Source organism: Botrytis fragariae (assembly GCF_013461495.1).
Source record: "Botrytis fragariae strain BVB16 chromosome Unknown tig00000795, whole genome shotgun sequence".
In the NCBI taxonomy this organism is placed as follows: domain Eukaryota; kingdom Fungi; phylum Ascomycota; class Leotiomycetes; order Helotiales; family Sclerotiniaceae; genus Botrytis; species Botrytis fragariae.
Window position 1 is genome coordinate 851,999 of NW_023501011.1, and position 19,020 is coordinate 871,018.

General features: G+C 43.9%; 6 protein-coding genes across 6 annotated transcripts; 2 read left to right on the forward strand and 4 right to left on the reverse strand.

The window, feature by feature from the left end:
* Positions 1-641: 641 nt before the first annotated feature.
* On the reverse strand, positions 642-2,628 carry Bfra_007181 (uncharacterized protein; the record flags this gene model as incomplete). Its single annotated transcript, XM_037337554.1, has 3 exons — positions 642-903; positions 961-2,319; positions 2,372-2,628. The coding sequence occupies 3 exons, from the start codon at positions 2,626-2,628 to the stop codon at positions 642-644; spliced, it is 1,878 nt and encodes a 625-aa protein (XP_037186934.1).
* A 701-nt stretch (positions 2,629-3,329) lies between these two features.
* On the forward strand, positions 3,330-4,612 carry Bfra_007182 (putative cop9 signalosome subunit 6 protein; the record flags this gene model as incomplete). The annotated part of the gene is made up of 2 exons (XM_037337555.1): positions 3,330-3,603; positions 3,657-4,612. The coding sequence occupies 2 exons, from the start codon at positions 3,330-3,332 to the stop codon at positions 4,610-4,612; spliced, it is 1,230 nt and encodes a 409-aa protein (XP_037186935.1).
* Positions 4,613-5,502: 890 nt separating this feature from the next.
* On the reverse strand, positions 5,503-7,026 carry Bfra_007183 (putative sorbitol dehydrogenase protein; the record flags this gene model as incomplete). Its single annotated transcript, XM_037337556.1, has 4 exons — positions 5,503-6,201; positions 6,291-6,405; positions 6,467-6,837; positions 6,916-7,026. 4 exons carry the CDS (start codon positions 7,024-7,026, stop codon positions 5,503-5,505), a joined length of 1,296 nt encoding a protein of 431 aa, XP_037186936.1.
* A 2,241-nt stretch (positions 7,027-9,267) lies between these two features.
* Bfra_007184 (putative vacuolar protein sorting-associated protein vps17 protein) lies at positions 9,268-11,192 on the reverse strand (the record flags this gene model as incomplete). Its single annotated transcript, XM_037337557.1, has 3 exons — positions 9,268-10,133; positions 10,183-10,636; positions 10,692-11,192. 3 exons carry the CDS (start codon positions 11,190-11,192, stop codon positions 9,268-9,270), a joined length of 1,821 nt encoding a protein of 606 aa, XP_037186937.1.
* A 364-nt stretch (positions 11,193-11,556) lies between these two features.
* Bfra_007185 (putative elongation factor g protein) lies at positions 11,557-14,264 on the forward strand (the record flags this gene model as incomplete). The annotated part of the gene is made up of 3 exons (XM_037337558.1): positions 11,557-11,745; positions 11,791-11,851; positions 11,911-14,264. The coding sequence occupies 3 exons, from the start codon at positions 11,557-11,559 to the stop codon at positions 14,262-14,264; spliced, it is 2,604 nt and encodes an 867-aa protein (XP_037186938.1).
* A 3,170-nt stretch (positions 14,265-17,434) lies between these two features.
* On the reverse strand, positions 17,435-18,658 carry Bfra_007186 (putative alternative oxidase protein; the record flags this gene model as incomplete). Its single annotated transcript, XM_037337559.1, has 3 exons — positions 17,435-17,928; positions 18,004-18,347; positions 18,411-18,658. 3 exons carry the CDS (start codon positions 18,656-18,658, stop codon positions 17,435-17,437), a joined length of 1,086 nt encoding a protein of 361 aa, XP_037186939.1.
* Positions 18,659-19,020: the final 362 nt, after the last annotated feature.

Here is a 19,020-nt window from a genome sequence, read left to right on the forward strand (position 1 = left end):
ATGGAGAAAATACACAGTAACAGTAAGCAAATACCAAGCAACTGTTGCTCACATAATATTTCCACCCTTTGGAAATAAGCAACACTCGACCCGGTATCGCTCAACCTTCCAATTACTACGGATCTCATAATGTATCAAAGCATTCAGAAATACATCTACATCATTAGTTCATGATCCCATCAAGTATCCGCATCACATACTCCGAATGCTCCTCGTCTCGAATATCTGGCATACGCTGTGATTTGCATACATATCCCGTTCAACTTTTTTTACTGTACCAATATCCGACAGTTTATTGTGAAGAGTTCAGGTTGATCATCACATTGGAGTGTTTCATTGTGAAATGGATTAGTTCGGGTACTTTGATACTGGTATTCAATAGTTAGGCGCAAGTGAGCAGCACTTGGATTTGAGATGAGGTCTATCAACAGCTTCTTTTAGATTGGTTATTTTGGCTGAGATCTGGTTGATATTTAACTTTCATCAATCTTGGACCCTTATCCACACCACAAAATCGAGTTTCAAATCCAGTGACAATAGCATCTGAAAATCAGAATAACCACCGATGAAGAGAAGCAAAACATCAATTCAACCCCAACTTCCCATTTTTCGTATCCTGACCTTATATTACAGTTACACACTTATTGCCCCTGCTTCCTTTCATTTTCTTCTTTTTCATTCTCTCCATTCGCCCTCTCCATGGCCCTTTTAGCCTCCCTATACATCCTCATCCTCTCACTCCCTAATGGCCCATGTCTCCTCCCATCCGCTGCCTGTTTTAGTAGCGGTAACTGTATTATGGCCGAAAAAGTATCAAAGACTTTTTGGATGGGTTTATTATGTCTAGCCGCTACTGCTGCAAATGGAAATGTATCCTGACTCGTTTGGGCTATGTCTATGATTCTGGTTGTATGTTAATCAAGGATCTCATATATAGATATGAGAAGAGAGGGGGCTTACAAATTTGGGGAGTGTTTGGATGAAGATGCGGACACGGATGTAGATGCTTGTGGTCTTGAAGAATGTGGGGCCTGAATTTGGGTAGGAGATGAGACTGAATCTTGTGTATGGGAAGCAGTAGGTCTCGCTTGTTGAGGTGTTTTGATTTGTGGAGAAATTATATCGTTGTTTTCGGTGTCGCCAGTCTGATTTTGACGTTCGAAGAGAGCTGTATAAGATGAAGCTTTGTTGTTATCCATCGAATGTGGCCACGCAGGTATTCTATACAGAGAGGGTTTGCGTCGTATATCTGCTGCAGTCACCTGGGGACGAGGGAATGGAGAAGGGCAAGTATGTCTCAACGGTGTAATTGGAGGTGTTGGTTGAGAATATTTTGATGAAATAACCGAAGAAGGTTGCACAGGACAAATATTCGTGGAAGATGTAGACACCTTTGTAGGCATGTGACGTAATTCCGGAACTAACTTTCTTTGAATTGAAGAATATGACGCCGGTGCGGTTTGAGTTGTGAGAGGTATTGTTTTGGGTGACACCATGTCTTGCACGTACCTCTCGCTGGGGGGGGTTCCAATGGGAACTTGTTGCGAGTTGACACAATTTGGGTCAACGGCACCAAAATAATATTTGCGGTGCCAATTTGGGTCGTTGTTGATGTTGGAAAACATACTTGCTCGTGAACCAATAGATGATGCGCGCTTTGGGGGTGAGTAATCTGATGGTTTCCAGGTAAAGTCCTGCCAACCAGGTATAACTGGCCGATGTGGCGGAAGAGGAAGAGGCACTCCTCCCAAGGTAGTTGGCACATTCGGATCCTCTAAAAAGTCCACGAAGCCCGTATGTCCATAAAGGGAGCTATTATTCGAATTAGACGGTAAGCCCTTCGGTCTTGGCAGATACATAGATGCTGAAGACATGTATGGAGACACATGATTTGAATTTTCACTTGAATCTTTATGCTTTCTTTTTTTCCCATTATCTTGCTCTGGTGTTGTGAAGGTCGTGGATTTTGCATGATAATACGGTGACGTTGGTGAAGGTGGCGGAAGTATGGATTTGGCATACCAAGGTGGTGAGATTTTGAACGGTGTAGTTTGAGAAATATGCGAAGGAGATAATACGGGTAGCCCTGACTGTGGAACATTCAATGGCTGTAGAAAGGTATCGAATGTGGCGGTTTTATTTATCTCCTTGGCAGAATGGCATCTAGCTCTGTTCATCTCATCGGGCTCAGTGCAATGATCAAGCGAAGGAGCCATGTCAGGCACGAGCTTCTCTGGTGATGATCGAGCACCTATAACTCCGGCGCTCGAAATGGGACTAGCCGAGCTGGTATTTGTGCGTCGTGATGGAAGCTCAAGCCTAGTGAATGTTTTGCTTAGAATGAGTTCATTGGCATGGAACCTTGTCATACCTTCTGTGCCTTTTCTTCCTTCGTCGAGGGACTGAAAACACAAACTCTACTTCATCATCTGAAGATGCTGGGACTGATTGCTCCGGTAGAACTCTCTCTGGCACTTGCTGAGTGATATCACTAGCTAGAATAGATTGATAGTCAATCAAACGGGCTGAATTGTCTGTCAGAGATACTGGATTACAATAAGGTTCTATCCCGGGAGCGGTTTGAGGCGAGATAGCGCTCTGTGTATTAGCCTGTTCAACTTCGGCCATTATGAAGAGGTAGTGGAGGCTAGGGAGTTAAGAACTTTAGAAAAGAAGGAGATATTGAGGATATAAAATTAGGACATAGATTAGGAAAAGACACAAAGGTTGATGAAGTGGTTAACATCTTTATTAAGCAATCTTACCGTGTTTGATATCAACCTCCATACTAATGGTGAAGGGATCTGCATTTCACAATAAGTAAAACCACCCAGTGCTTGAACATACATCTTATTTTGGCTTGTTCGTTTCCAAGCGGTCATGCCATTGTCCTTATAGGTTGAAGAATGAGAAAGCTCACAGATCAATGTACGCTCTATGCATAGTACCTAGATAGACAAAGAGTAAAGGGACGACAAGAAGCTGTGAGGTTGATTCATCAGAGATAATACGTTCTTGAGAGGTGAATTAATCAAAGGTTATTAGACAACCTGATGTTATGTGCCTAACATACTCAACAGGCATTTTAGATGCCAATGCCAAGTTAGCCATTCTGGAGACTGGTAGCACACTAGCGGCATTATCGGTTAACCGAAGTTTAACCGGTACAATCGATAAAGCTCCCGCCAAATAATCTCCCACTATCTCTATGTCATATCAGACAAATAAACAAACAGGCAGATTCATAAACACATCCAACTTCTTTTAATTTATCACAAAACTATCAATACTGTCTGTCTTTATTATTGAGTCTTTTTGCAAGTTTCATAATGGCTGCTGACAACCATAATTCCTTACTTTCGACACAGAAGTCGTCCGATTCTGGTCTCCAGGTAGCTCTACATCCCCTCGTTCTCCTCACAATTTCAGACTATATTACAAGACACACTCTGCGACAACAAACTGGACCTGTAGTCGGAGCTCTGCTAGGTCAACAGAATGGTCGCGAAATTACTATTGAGCATGCATTCGAATGTCTGCTTACTACAGAGGAAGATGAAGTAAAGCTATCACCATTATGGTTTGAGGCAAGATTACAACAAAGTACGTAAAACATAATTCGAGTGGACAATCTCATTTATACTGATATCCTACAGTGAAGGATGTTCATAAAGTCCCTGCGCTTGATCTTGTCGGGTGGTATACTATCATTCCTTACTCTGGACCCCAACTCATACATCTTCCAATTCATCGACAAATTCTCTCTATATACAATGAGTCTGCCATTCTACTCGGGTTTCATCCTGAGGAAGTACTTGGTGGCGCAGTTGGCGGGAAGTTACCTCTCACAATATACGAAAGCAACTATGAGGCAGAGGAAAGCGGCGTGGAGACTGGGGAGGACAAGGAAATGAAAGACGAGGAACAACAACTCAAGCTCAAATTCAAGGAACTTCCATTCACTGTCGAGACTGGCGAAGCAGAAATGATCAGCGTTGATTTCGTGGCTCGTGGTGGAGGAAATGCTACAGCTGTAAATGGTACTAGCAAGAAAGTTACAATTGTGGAAAGTAAAGGCAAGGGCAAAGGTAAAGGTAAAGAAAAGTCCGAAGACTCAGAGAACTTAAAACGCGAAGAGAGCAGTCTATCGCGAGAAGACGAAGAACAACTTGCCTCCTTGACTGCAAAGGCAAATGCTATCAAGATGCTTCAATCTCGAATCAATCTGGTTGCCGCTTACCTCCAACACCTCCCTCCCTCGTACGTGGCCGACGGCGTTGTCTCGGAAGCAGATATCGAATCGAATAACTTTGCACCAGTCAATCACTCGATTCTTCGGTCTATACAGGCCCTTCTTGGTCGTCTCAGTGTTCTTATACCTGCCGACAGTCAAGGTTTCGAACACGAACTCATCTCTGAGAAAAACGATGTCAGCCTCATCGCCCTCCTGAGCGAGCTCACGAAATCAGCCCACGATATCAGAGAAACAGGAAAGAAGTTTGCCGTTGTAGAAAACGGAAAATCTAACGGAATGAAGCGCCCTGGAATGGGTTGGGGCGACCAAGGTCATCCAATGCGAGAAGTAATGCATGTTGGAGATCTTATGTCATAGGATAGCTTCTTCCCCTGATTTCAACGGCGCATTTCGGGTTGGGCGTATGAAGGTATGGGTAGGCATGCAGGTGGTGCGCGATTTACATTTTTAAGAAAAGGGAATCTGGCGTACTTGCATGAGGGATTTCAGATATCATGAGAATGAGAGATACGAATGAACGAGAATTAGATAGGCAATGAATACCTGACCTGACATGAACATGGACATAAAATTTCCGCTTGCATATCTTATCTTGTGAGACAACGTTGAGAAGGAAGTATGATTCGATGGATTGTTACATAATTGTGTCTATGACTTTGCGACATAGTCGCACGACATTGTTACCAGATTTAGACGCGGATATCTGCATGGTAGTCATGCTTAAGGGGTGATTGGGCGACGAAAACCGCAACCTTGATGGATAGAAAGCGGATTTGTATGTTAAATGTGAGGTGTCATCATGGGGAAATAAGAAATAAGGGTATTGTTGACAAATATATTGGCTCAAGTAGGCCATGACCAAATGCCTTCTAAGAATCTTAATATTTGAAGCGAGTTTGAGTACCTATTCTAGTGAAAGAGTCTCGGTCTCACGTGTGCTTGAGGTGTAATCTGAGGAACAATTTTTTCAACATGGGGTGAAATTTGAATGTATCGATTGAATTGCAAATATATTCGACCCATCTATCTCCAGTTTCAAAGCATGACGCCAACCCAATACCAGATATCTTTCTTTCACAGCAAAACACCAAATTCATCCCATCACCCACTTTCCCAAATTGACCTTCGACTTCTTATCGAAAAGAAAGGTTGCTAATTCGTGTACGTAAGGAAAAAAAGAATAGAAGAAAAAATTCATTATATTCCCACAAAAGTCAAACAACTCCATCGTTTCCCCTTGTACGCTTCTATACCTCAATAACCACCTTTAGGATAAGATCACCGTGCTCATCCATGGTCTTTCCCGCCAACTCAAATGCTTGCTTTGCCATTCCCAGACCTTTAAACCGATGCGTAACCATGTTGTCCAAGCTTGGAAGACCTCCTTTCTTCCCGCTAGCACCTAACATTCTGATGCCGGTCGGATACGTATTTGCATATCTGAAGACACCTAGAATATCTACTTCGCGGAGATGAGCAGCGGAGAGAGGGAGCGTTTGGATGGGTGTTCCCATGCCGACCATGATTACTTTTCCACCCGGTTTGGTGCTGTAGATGGCGGTTTGCATGCAAATTTCTTTGCCGGTGCATTCAAAGGTTATGTCAGCGCCTTCGTGGTCGTCTTCGGCAAGGATGTCATCTAGGGATGAAATGGAGAGGATTTCGGAAGCAGTGGATTTGGCAGAGTTGAGACGATCGGAGATGGTGGTATAGGAAGAGATAGGTGTTGTGGTTCCTGAAGCTAGAGAAGGAGTGGAGGTTCCCGAGGAGTGAGCAGTAGAGGGAGCGCTGGAGTTAGAGCTAGAAGGAGGAATCACGTATCCGTGGGTAGCGAAACCGTGGTCGAGGGCGTATTGAACCCGGTTCGCGGAGATGTCGGTTATCGTTACGATAGGGCAGCCAGATTGACGGGCCATGGCAGCGACGAGGAGGCCTACTGCTCCAGCCTGATGATGTTTTAGCGAAGTAATAAAGACTAAATGAGTAAAATCGGTGATACATGGGGCTACAGGAATTTACTAAAGCAATGACTTACTCCGATGACAACAGCTGTGGACCCAGGTGTAGGTGCTGCTCGATTCACAGAATGAATTGCCACGGAGAGTGGTTCCAAAAGTGCAGCAGCATCGAATGAGATATGATCTGGAAGCCTGAATGAAAAATCAGTGAGTTACTTTGCTAAGAGTGCCATCATAGACTTTGAGAACATACTTGTAACACCAAACAGCTGGATGATTGATCCTCTCTTGCAACGTTCCCTGAAAATGAGGTACACTTTTTGCACTACTCCTGAATCTCATCTTCTTGCAGAGATTATATCTTCCTTTCCTACAGATATCACATTGACCACATGATATGCCCACCTCAAGGGCGACTCGATCACCAATAGCAAAGCCATTGACTTGAGGTCCGATCCCTACAACTACACCTGAAGCTTCATGGCCAAGAGACAGAGGTGCACAAGCACATAAATCGCCATTAGCGAACTTCTTGTAATAGCTTACATCGGAACCGCAGATGCCAGTCGATTTGATCTGAATCTGGAGTTCTCCGATGAGAGGTTCGGTGATATTGCGAACTTCCTAAGAGTTCAAAGTCAATTGGGGTGCTCTTGATATACTTATATGTGTCTGAGTATAAGTGGGATGTATTCCTCTTACCAATCTCACATCTTGTATTCCGTGTAGAACGCTACTAAGAATGCTAGACTTATTACTAACGTGAGATGTGACCTCCACGTTCATCACATTTTCATTGTAAGCTGGCGCCATTTGAGATTGCTCTGTATGATATCGAAGATATGAGGTAACAAAAATATCTTCTTAGTGCTCCGACCAAGAGAGAAAAGTGTGGGGGCTTAACAGATTCTTCTATTTTTGCACTCCCCAAAGTAAACTCCCAAACTTATACCGTTTACCTTCTTCCCCTTGCGAAGGGATTGGCGCTTTCTTTGTCAAGTCACATAGCTTGTAGCTATCTACACTATCATGATTCGTTTCGATTGCAAGACATCTATCATGTTGCTATCCATCGCGCAGTATACTCAGTAACAATCAACCCACTGGAATGCTGCGGAAATGTGTATATCCTATGCATCTGTACCCTGCAGACGCAGGCACGGAAGCACACCACACTTTGATTGAATTATGTGCTTCCAGTGGAGTCGGACCTTTGTATTAGGTCCCTCCGCGATTGGAGTAAGATATACTTTATTTCAGGTATATCCAAACAGTGAAGATCCTGAAAAGATCGTATGAGGTGTAACGGCAGATAAAAGATACAACATTGCCGGATATCTTGCTGTAGCTAGACGTTGAAGATAGCTGTGTGGCTAGAAATATATTCCGGCCCCTCACTTGACGCTTATCCTAGCAACTGGTACATCGCCCATTCTTTTGCGTTGTTTATCAGTGTGCAGCGTACATCGTTGAAGTGACAAGCCGTACATATCAACTAATGTCTTGAAAAGTCAACAATACATTATACATGCCGGATATAAAGCTATTAGAGGCCTGGGTCCGATAAGACGTCCAATCCAACCAATCCCACAACTCCATTCGCATCTATGAGAGAGAGTGGAGAAACTTAATGGAGCATTGATTTCCCTAGATAATACGTGACTAGTCGTTACCAAACTCCAGACACGGACAATCATTTTCCTCCATACCCCAGATTCTTCCCAACCTTATTAGATTAACATCGGAGTATCGGTGCAATCACGACAAGAACTCTTTTCGATCGTCGATTTGCCCGTTGATGGGTTCTTTTGTGATGAAAAACAGTTGATAGAGATACTGAGATCCTGGATGGCGCGTTCCTCAAATTCATGAAAATTTGGTAAGGCTGGTGGAGGTAGCAGGAATGGCATGATGCTGATAGGGATATTCATAACGGCGATATTGGATATTTTATGCCGATAAGCAGAGCCAAGATGTGATACAAAGTTCGTCATGGCACCCATACTGGGTAAATTTTCGCATTTCCTCATCTTTATTCGAAGAAACCCACTTTCACGCAGAATTGAGGTGGCAATGGCGAATCGAGTAGCAGCGAATAAATGTCTAATTCAAGCTGAAAGGGAGCAAGTATCCGAAGGGGAGCCAAACAAAAAGTAAGAAAAATCAAGTACTTGGGTACAGATGCAAGAAAGAGTTAGATTATTAGATAGCTTATTATGCCCCTCTTCGGAAGAACACGGCCCGCATGCCTGATGTTGTGTTAAGATGCATTCTCCCTCCACAACGTCGCATTTTTAATTCTGGGTGGTATACCGATGTTTTGATCTTACTGGAGAGGATTATATGATGGAAGGGTAGATCGTAACCTTTGATCGTTGAGAGAGAGTTTGTGACGTGGCTAAAGCTGCTGCGTGTTCTCTTAAAATTCAAGAGTATGCAGAAATCAGATTTGTGATACAGAAAGTTTATCAAATTATTTTCAATGAAGCTTGTGGCACATGTCTAATATGATACAAGGAAGTCTACTTTTCAAAAGGGTGTCGTTGGGTGTTGTACGAACCAAAGGCCTGGTTCGGATTGATTTTGGGCTTGCTTATCCATTCACAAGGGTAATATAAGGTAATGTAATGTAATGTAATTAATGTAATCATCTTGATTAGCGAAAGATACTAAAAGGTGTATATGCATTTAACCGGGAACCCTGGAAACTTTTCGAGGGTCTAGCGGGTTTGCGGCTCATTTGTAAGTGACATATATGCAATGGGTGCATACTAAACTACGAGAAGCAAACATCTACTTAAGCGGTGAGGAAACCTACCTGGTCATTTTGAATGGTACCCAAATAATCTTGTCAAATAGTCTCAAGTACTATCAAAAACATACATGATGCCAGTAGCTTAACGGATAAAGTCGCACAAAAATTATTGTATTGCATACACTTTGCATGAACGATACAGATTTTGGGTGATACAATGGGTGTGACCAGGGTCCTTTTCTCGGATCATGATACCAGGAAAGTTTCTTGCTAAGAAGAATCCTCGGCAATAAACCACTTCATAGAACATTAGCCAATCTCGACGCCGCATTTCTCGCATCAACTCGGTCCTCGTCATCTTCTTCTTTTAAGCCCGGCAATCCACCAGTGCTGCCACTGAGCGACCTATCACGACCCACGCCTTCTTCTTCGCCATTTGGGCCGTCGGGAGTAGACATGAAACTGCCTGAAATACTCCGGTTAAGTCCATCGGGGCGTCTTGGAACACCAGACCACGAATCACCTTTAGGGCCTTGACTGGCTGCAAGACTTGCTCTCCTTGCTGCGGGGTGTGATTCTCTACCCAACCGGCTAAGTCCACCAGAAGAATCGATCGCTCGTATATCAGGTCTAATGCTTTCCAAGGTCGCCAACGTCCGTCGCTCCGCTTCAATTTCACGAATCACATATTCTCGAATGCTTAATCTTAGATCTGCAGCTGTCCGAGCGAACCATCTTCGTTGTTCAAGTAATAAGTTTGCTGTGACACGTTGGGTTTTATTGTGAAGATAAACTTCATTGCTGCGTGCTTCATCAAGTGCTGATATGGCTTCATCAACCTTTTCCCTTCGGACAGATGAGCTAGCCTTTAAGCGGTCTGCGGCATTCAGCTTGCTTCGGGTTAATTGCTGAGCCTGTAGTAATTCGCGCAGAAGTATGTGTCGGTTTGTGAGAGTTTCTTTGACAATAAATGAATCTTGAGAATGATACTGAAGAGGATCACCTATGGTTGTGGCTTCAGCAGTACCTTGTGCTGCATGGAAATCTCCTGTACTTTGGATTGTCTTTCCAAGCTTACGGTATGCATTAGCAAGGCCTTGGTGAGGCTCTTGGATATTCATTGCGCCCAATTTGACACCAAAATCGGACTCCGCTAAACCAAGACCTGTATACACATTAGTATTTGGATTTCCAACTGTCATGTGACAACCTACCTCGTCTTGCTTTGACCAATTTGTCTACCTTATGCCCTGCATCCATCGTTCCTAAGTAAAAGAGCTTCACCACCGGCCTTGCATCTTGTAATTCTGGCGTATCATCGGGCGGAGGTGCAAATTGTTTGATAACTCTTCGGCGAACTCCAGTAGCTGGTTGCTTTCGCTTCAGCATTGGGCTGTATCCAAAATCACTCTCAACAAACAGAACCATCTCATCGTCCCTCATTAATACGTCATTAGAGCAAACATAATTGAGCCATCTTTGGAGAGAAGCTTTAACGCGCGCTTCGTCCTCATCAGTGCCAGCACCAGCAGATGTCAACGCGGGAGGAACTGCAGGAACTATAGCTTCCGGATTTGAGGATATTAAATGGTCTGCTAACTTGATGAATTCGGAATGCGTTCGTCGGACATCGCGAAATTGTGTTGTTCTAAATTTTGGAAGATTGGTCTATGCAATCGGTTAGCCAAGACCACAGCTACACATTCCTTGATCGATGACTTACGTGTACATCAAATCGCAAGATAGGATCTTTCCTCCCGGTTCGCTCCAGTCCGGTGATCTTTGCTTGCAGCTTGTAATGAGGTGCCGGGGGATGGTGCCCTTGTCGCGCAGCAGAATGATGATATCTCTGAGGTTCCGGCCTATGTTGACCAGCTGGATACTGTTGCTGTGAAGCTGTTTGTTGTTGATACTGTACAAAACCTTGCTGTGCCTCGGCATCGCTTTGACTTGATTCAACAGTGTCAGGTCTGCGACTTTCGGCATCAGAGACCGATGCACCAGCACTGCTATCAGGTCGATTGAAACCTCCAGTCTCCATTATGTCTTCCTGCGAATAGCCTGCACCGCCTGGCTGATCCGGATTGTATGGTGTCGGTGACACAATATCTCTGGACGGAAATGTGCTAGTTTTTGGATGCTGTGGTGAGCCAGTGGGGGAAGATCCCCATGGAGAAGCACCCGCAGGATTATCTGCATCGTTGATCGAGGCAGAATAATCCATGATGATGAACGGCGCGACCTTTTAGTGTGTAAGACGATAAGCTAGAGTCAACAGAATAAGAACGTAGCAATTATTGGATCAAAAAGAACTTTTGTATTTGAACTGGTGCATCTGGGTATTTCATAAACTCGTGGAAAACATGTAGAAAGACGGCAAATCAGATAATCAATCGAGGTTGATTAGAGCTTCCGCCGAGGTAGGTAGGTTTTTGAGAAGAGTTCCCAGATTCGGCCGCTCCGTGGTCTGGCTTATTCCGCTGTCAAAATTTCGAGCCTCAGGCATAAATTAGTAATCCATCATTATTCTCCCTAGTGTCTCTGAAATTAAAGTACGAAGAGCATTTATATCTTCAATTATTGAGGGGATGGTCTTGTTGGTATCAAAAAGAGGGTGTCGAGTATGGCATCGATACTTGACACAAGTTACACGACCTTGTCTGGCTAAGCCTAGTCAATTGCATGCGTTCATTCGTTATAATTCACAGCAAAGCGAAAGCCATGATGCGTTAACAGAGACGACTCGAAATATTGGCATCATAGCTCATATCGATGCAGTAAGTTTCACTGGTCTCTTTTGGTAATTTTTCTGATTTCAAAAGGGCAAAACGACAACTACTGAGCGTATGCTCTATTACAGTGGCTATACTCGACGCATAGGAGGTAGGTATGATTGTACTGGTCACATGATCATCATGAATGTAATCTAATTAATCTATCAGACGTTGATGATGGTTCTACCGTCACAGACTTCCTCCCCGCCGAGAGGGCTAGAGGGATCACCATTCAGTCAGCAGCCGTTACGATGTATTGGCCCCCTGTAGCTGAGAAGGATACATCCTCGAAAGCGTCTGACCCATCTCGATCACTGATACCGCATACTCTTAACCTGATTGATACTCCCGGACACGCGGATTTCACGTTTGAAGTGCTTCGTTCTTTGAGAATTCTTGATGGTGCTGTATGCATTCTTGATGGTGTGGCAGGAGTAGAAGCTCAAACAGAAAAAGTATGGAAACAGGCAAATAATTACAGCATTCCTAGAATCGCTTTCGTCAATAAGCTTGATCGTGAAGGGGCTGCCTTCGCGAGAACAGTGAAAGAGATTGGTTCGAGGCTCCGGGGTTGGCCTGCGGTGTGTCAAATTCCATGGTGGGAAGGTGGGAAAGGAAAGTTTATGGGTGTCGGTGATGCAGTCAATCTTTGTGCTCTAAAATGGGAAGAAGGTGGGGATGGCAAATCAATCCAACATTTCACTCTTGATCAGCTGAAGAGAGATAATCCTGAATTTGCTGAAGAAATCACCAAAGCGCGAGCTGCGCTCGTAGAGGCATTATGCGAATTTGATGAAGGGCTTCTTGAAACCTGGCTGGAGTGTAACGACGATAGTCTGCTTATATCATCGACGGCCATCACAAAAAGTTTGCGAAAATGCGTACTCGATGGTTCCGGTAAACTCATACCTGTCTTTGCTGGGGCAAGTTTTCGGAATATCGGTGTTCAACCGCTTCTTGATGCCATCAATAATCTTCTACCAAACCCTACCGAAAGGCCTGACCCAGAAGTTCGACTTGGAAACGTTCATGGCAGCTTATCCCAACTTTTACACGGAAAGCTAGATCTTACCACGACGCAACCAAGACATCTCTCCAAAAAATCCAATGCGCGGACTTCCCTGATTTCTCAGGTCGAAGCTTGTGCCCTTGCTTTCAAGGTTGTCAATGATCCTCGACGCGGCGTTTTGGTCTACATCCGAGTGTACTCCGGTACAGTCAAGCGGAACACTACTTTATGGAACACGAATCTCCATGTTTCAGAAAGAGCCCAAAGACTGTTACAGATGTACGCATCTGATGCGGTAGAGATACAGAGCATCCCCTCCGGTCAGATTGGCGTTATTGCCGGCTTGAAACACGCTCGTACAGGCGATACTCTATTGTCATATACAGGTGCTCATCCAAAGAATGGTCCGCCACCACCTTTGAATACTCTTCAACTGAGACCGATCAATGTTCCTCCACCAGTATTTTTTGCCGCTGTAGAGCCTCACAGTCTAAGCGAGGAAAAAAATGTTGCTGAAATATTGCAGCTCTTATTGAGGGAAGACCCGAGTCTCCATGTTAATATTGATGAAGAATCTGGGCAAATGCAGTTGAGTGGAATGGGCGAACTGCATCTTGAAATCGCAAAAGATCGACTCGTGAATGATTTCAAAGCCAAGGCAACCATGGGCAATATCGAAATCGGGTACCGAGAATGTGTCCTATCTCCAACATCACCTCACAGGTATATATTTGATCGTGAAGTTGCTGGGAAAAAAGGAAAAGCAGGTTGTGAAGCTAGTATCAGTCCAGACGAGCAGCCGCTAGAAGACTCTGATCATACTATGAATATTGATGGAAATACAATCACAATCCGCATCCCGAAACCTGCTAAGAATGACGGAGGTGATGGAACTCTGACACTCCCCTCCGATATGACCCTCAGTGAAGTTCATACAGCATTGACCAATGGAGCTGTTGCTGGTCTAGCCCGTGGTCCACGTCGTGCATTCCCGCTTCATTCTGCGCATGTGTTATTGAAGTTTGATACCGTTGAGGATGTCTTTGGTTCCGACACCACATCTGCCGCATTATCTTCTGCGTCAAGAAATGCGGTACAAGCTGCTCTCAAAGAAGCTTTCCAAGCGAACTCCGTCGGACTAATGGAACCAGTCATGAATGTGGTTATCAGTTGCGACGAATCATCCCTTGGTGCAATTGTGCACGATCTATCATCAGCTCGTGGTGGTCATGTCTTATCACTGGAGAATGATAGTGATGTAGAAGACACAGAAAATGAGCTGCCTCCAGTCGATATTTCAAGAGTCTATACTCCTCCAGATCCATTCGCGTCAGGGACCAGCACTGGTTCATCGGGTCCTGGTCAACAGCGCCAAATTACTGCCAGGGTACCATTGAAGGAAATGGTTGGGTATTTGAAACATTTGAGGAGTATGACTGGTGGTAGAGGAACATTTGTCATGAGCGTTGACAAGTTTGAAAGACTTTCTGGGCCAAGAGAAAAGGCTTTGTAGCGTATACATGAAATGTAAGAAGCTTGGTTATAAATGATATGCATAATATATTTATGTATTTGTATTGGAATTTGTTTGTCTTGGGAGCTTGGATGATATTAGTGACCTCCTGTGGTCAAGAATCTTTCCTTGCTTATATATCCATATCTCCTTTCGCCGTCTTCTGCGTGTCGCATCATGAACATCTGTCGATTCGAACTACCAACATGTATTCCACTTTGCCTTCTATGAAAAGTACTATCTCGATTTTTCAACTGGCCGACCAATTGTATGCCATTTAAATCATTCTCTGCTCTATCAATATCACGTATCATTATACGAGCTCCTAGTATTATCGCTTTTCCCCCTACCCGTTTGCATTGTTATGTTCGAGCTTTAAATTGGTCATCTTTTCAACATCAAACTCACCTCTCTCGACAACTAGAAATTTCACCTCGCAACTCTGTACCGCGCTCCAGCAGCTCTCTTCCATCTTCGGCTGCGCAACGAGTGTCCGCGGATAATCTGTTCGGTGCAGGGAATTTCAAGGCCTCAACAGATGATCCGCAGGGCAGGCAGGAAGGGCAGGACCTCTGACGGGCAACCCGCGGAGTGGATTAATTGCAGATTACCCACGAACACAGATGGTTCTTGCGCAGCCTATTGCTTCACATTCGCAAAAAAAAAGTGAGTACGCTCCAGCATTATCATCATAAGCATTCATCTCCTTCCCTCACTCACAACACAGTACTACACACACCTGCAAGATGTAACGCCATCCCAAACCACAATTCTTTTTACTAGCACCCACATCTTTACTAATAACACGATTCCCATCTATCCATCTCCAAAAAGTAATTACCCAAGAACGAGATACAAAACAAAAAAGAAGAAGAAAAGAGAAAGAACGAAAGAAAGATAACGCGAAATAGCCGAGCACTAGTCCAGATATCCCTATTCATGAGCTATGAGTTTTGTGGATGATTGAATGCCGATTTAAGACCCATGATCATCATTTTCTTCAGATGGCGAAATGGATATATCGTTGTTCTCGCAAATGTGAATTGAGAACCGTAGATTAATGGATGTAATCAATACATTAACAAAAAGACAGTAAAATCCATCCACCCCAACCCCTTTTACTCCCCCCTCAGCACAGACATGCATACCAACCTTAAATTATCCCCCAAGTCCACCCATCTCCTACCCCCTCCCTCGCAAACTACACACCCTAAACCCCCCCCAACACTCCTAAATCCCAAGATTCCGTACCCCAAAAAATATCAACCTCTTTCACAAAATACACGAGATGATTTACCCATCCATATATTATGTCTATATAATTACCCTGAATCATCAATAATTGCCAATTTCCCCGCTCCGCTGTGGATCTATTGGTTGATTCAAAATCAAACCTCATGAATATCCATCCCATCACACTCCTTTCCACGCACGGGTTTGCGGATTCCAGGAAAATGATATATATATAAAACAGGGAGGGAAAAAAAGTAAATGTATGCGTGTATTTTCCACTCTTCATACAATACGAATACGGTGTTGCGAATAGAAGTTAAAGAACCATATTTTTTTTTTTAATCTTTTGGGATCTCCAGATCTAGGAAATTGGATATAATTGATAAGGAGGTTCGAGTAATCCCGAGAAAGGAAAAGGAGACGTCTTCCGCAACGTCAATCTCGGATCTATCTCTCTTCCGGTCAATCAGGAAGTCCCAGAATACATATTCCCAAACTTCCCTCAATATCACAACACAACACAACAAACTCCTTTCTACCTTGTTCTCCTCGCCCCACGCCCCCTTTTCCACCCGAAGATTTACCGACGTCCTCTCTATCCCTCCCCTCTTTCCCCCCCCTCTCCAAGGCAAACAAAAACAAGAAGGAGCAAAAGAAAAACCATGGAACCCATCGGCGCTCTCCTAATCGCCCTCTGCGTTCTCGGCATCGTCGGTCTCGGAATCGGTATCGTGGGGTATTTTCATACTGGTCGTCGATGATGGGGATCTTTTCTTTGGCATGCATCCTATAGCCTATAGGTTTCGCTTGGGTTTGCGATTGAGATCATATTGATGTATTGGGGGTGTATTGATGGATGAATAGGGGTTGTAGAGTGACGAGATGGGATATTATGGGATGAGATATCGGCGGGGGTTTATTTATTTTCTTCTTCTTTTTTGAACGAAAAGAAAAGAGAAGATGTATTGGGAATCTTGGATAAGATGACACAAAGCGATGCATGTACATGCGCTTGGTGTTGGGTAGAAGGGGGCGCCTGAATCAGCACAAGAAGGGGAGGAAAGGAAACTCAAGGAAAGCAAGCAAAGAAAGGCAAGGGAGAAGAGGCAGGCAAGGAATTCAACGCAACTCGAGCGAAGAAAACAACCCAAACCAAACTCTCCACCAACGTACCCACCACCATCACCATCGCAAAAGATACCCACCACACAAGCTCCCACAGACTACATACCCCAAAACACACCACCCAGGTATAAACAGATCGATATGTAAGAAATCACTGACACAATATCAATCCCCTCGCGCATACTGGAGTCGAAATAGCATCTATTCATCCATCCATCTATCTATTCATTTTATGACTACCTAGATACCATCTCGGAAATTTCCATTGATGAGTTTGGTAATAAGGTACAGGATCTTCGTTTGGATTTCATTTTCGTTTTCCTTTACCTTTCGACCTTTATAGCTTCGGGATACAAGGAAGACCGAAAGACCGGGAGAACGAAAGAAAGAAAGAAGAAAAGAAGAAAAAGACATTCGTCGCGATGATACAAGGAAACTCGCTACCTACCAACCTAGTCTTACACTTGAGACTTCGGTGATACGTAGATGCGGATCACATCTCATATCATTCATGAGAGAGAAAAATGCGATGAAGATTAATTTTCAATTTTGCAATTGATCATCTAATCTAGTCAAGTAAAGTGTGAATCAAATTAAAGATTCTTCCATCTAATCCATCCCTATCTATCTCCCATGCCTCTCTATAAATCATGCACAAAAACTCCCATGGTACTTCCCCAAATATGTACAGAGTAGAGTGGTATCTTCCTTTCTTTTTGCATTCCCTAAAAACGCCATTCCCAATAAATTTAAGACCCAACCCAATCTCCAACCCCAATCTCAAAACCAAAATCAGATCCTAATCCACCCTCTTAAATAACCTCCTCCCTCTCCCACCCCAAAGGCTTCAAACTCTCAATCCCCTTTCCCGGTTTCTCTGCTCTCTCCTTCCCATACACACTCACAAATGGATTTGGATCCTCATCCTGCTTCAAGTTTCCCAACGTATGATTAACCTCCCTATGCTTCGCCTCATCCGCTCGAATATAATACAGAAGATCTCTCATACTTCGATTTCCCTCCGGCATACCCCAATACTCGACCGCCAAATCCGGGGCTTTGAAATTCGGATCCGCCCATTTTGGGAGATGGCCATTTTCGAGATCTTGGATGGAGAGGGTATAGGTGAGGACAGCTTCTTCTTCGAGATAGCCGACGAAGCGATGACAGGTGCGGGGGGAGAAGAGGTAGCAGAGGAAAAAGGAATTGAAGAAGACACCCTGAGCGCCAAGGATCATGGTACGCATGAAGATGCCGGGCTCGTACATTTTAAGGAAGGTGAGGAGGTGCATGCGTTCATTGTATGCTAAAATTGAAATCATTAGCCATCGATCTCGTACAAATTTTTCACAAGTTCCACATAGGGTTAGGAAAAACAAACCTTCTTCAAGCAACGTTTCAATCCAGCCATTATCTCTCTTCAACCCTCTCAAACTCCTCAAATGTCTCAACATGCCCGCCACCATCCCGGGCACTCCTGCCACCGATTCCAAAAACACATAACGAATCAACCATTTCCGCTCACTCATCTGATATGGTTTTGTGGCCGTAAGTGCATTGCTATCGGATGCCTTCTTGGGTGCTTCAACATTATGTTTATATCCCGTTGCAAAATCCGTACACCATCTCAGGAAACGCACCATTCCCAGTGCAACACGATCGGAGAAATCTCGAGGTTTGCGGTGTGCAAAGTAGACTTTACTGCGCATTTGTTCGGCGGTGTAGCTATGTCGATATTAGTATCCTATTTTCCACCAGAAAACTCAAAGCAATATGTGAAAGACATACGGTGGATGAGGCCAAGCAGGTTCCGTTCTCTTAATCTGTCCATGTTCAGGTTCTGGAAAGAGATCTCTTCCCTTTACTTGAATTTTCGAAGCAGATGTGAATGCTCTTCTCGATGGTACATGTGCGGTACATGCATTCGAAGACAGCCCATAAGATTGAGCAAAGAAAGCTACAGCTTTTGATAGCTGAGCTGCTGATTGATTTGAGAGGGGTCTTGTAGATACCCTTGATACATACATTGTTGTCATCAAGTATGTAATTAGAATATGACTAAGTTGATGTAGTGTGATGTGATGTGATACTAGTCAAAGGTAATAAAGTGTAGGTAGAAGTAGACAAGTATTTGAATGTTTGAATATCTAGAAGTACTACGTATGAATTGCCACAAAGCAGGACGAAGGGCTACTTTTTATTTCACTCGAAAAGAAAAAAGATATGTATAGCAACAAGTGTATCAAGGATAAGCGTCTGGACAAGCTGACATAGCAAAGAAGAAGATACGGAACGCCAGTGGAAGGCTCATAGCGGTTTCACCACAAATTTTCAATTACTGCGAAGAAGAAACGGAAGAGCTGAAATTGCTCTTTGTATGACACTTGACCCAAGGATT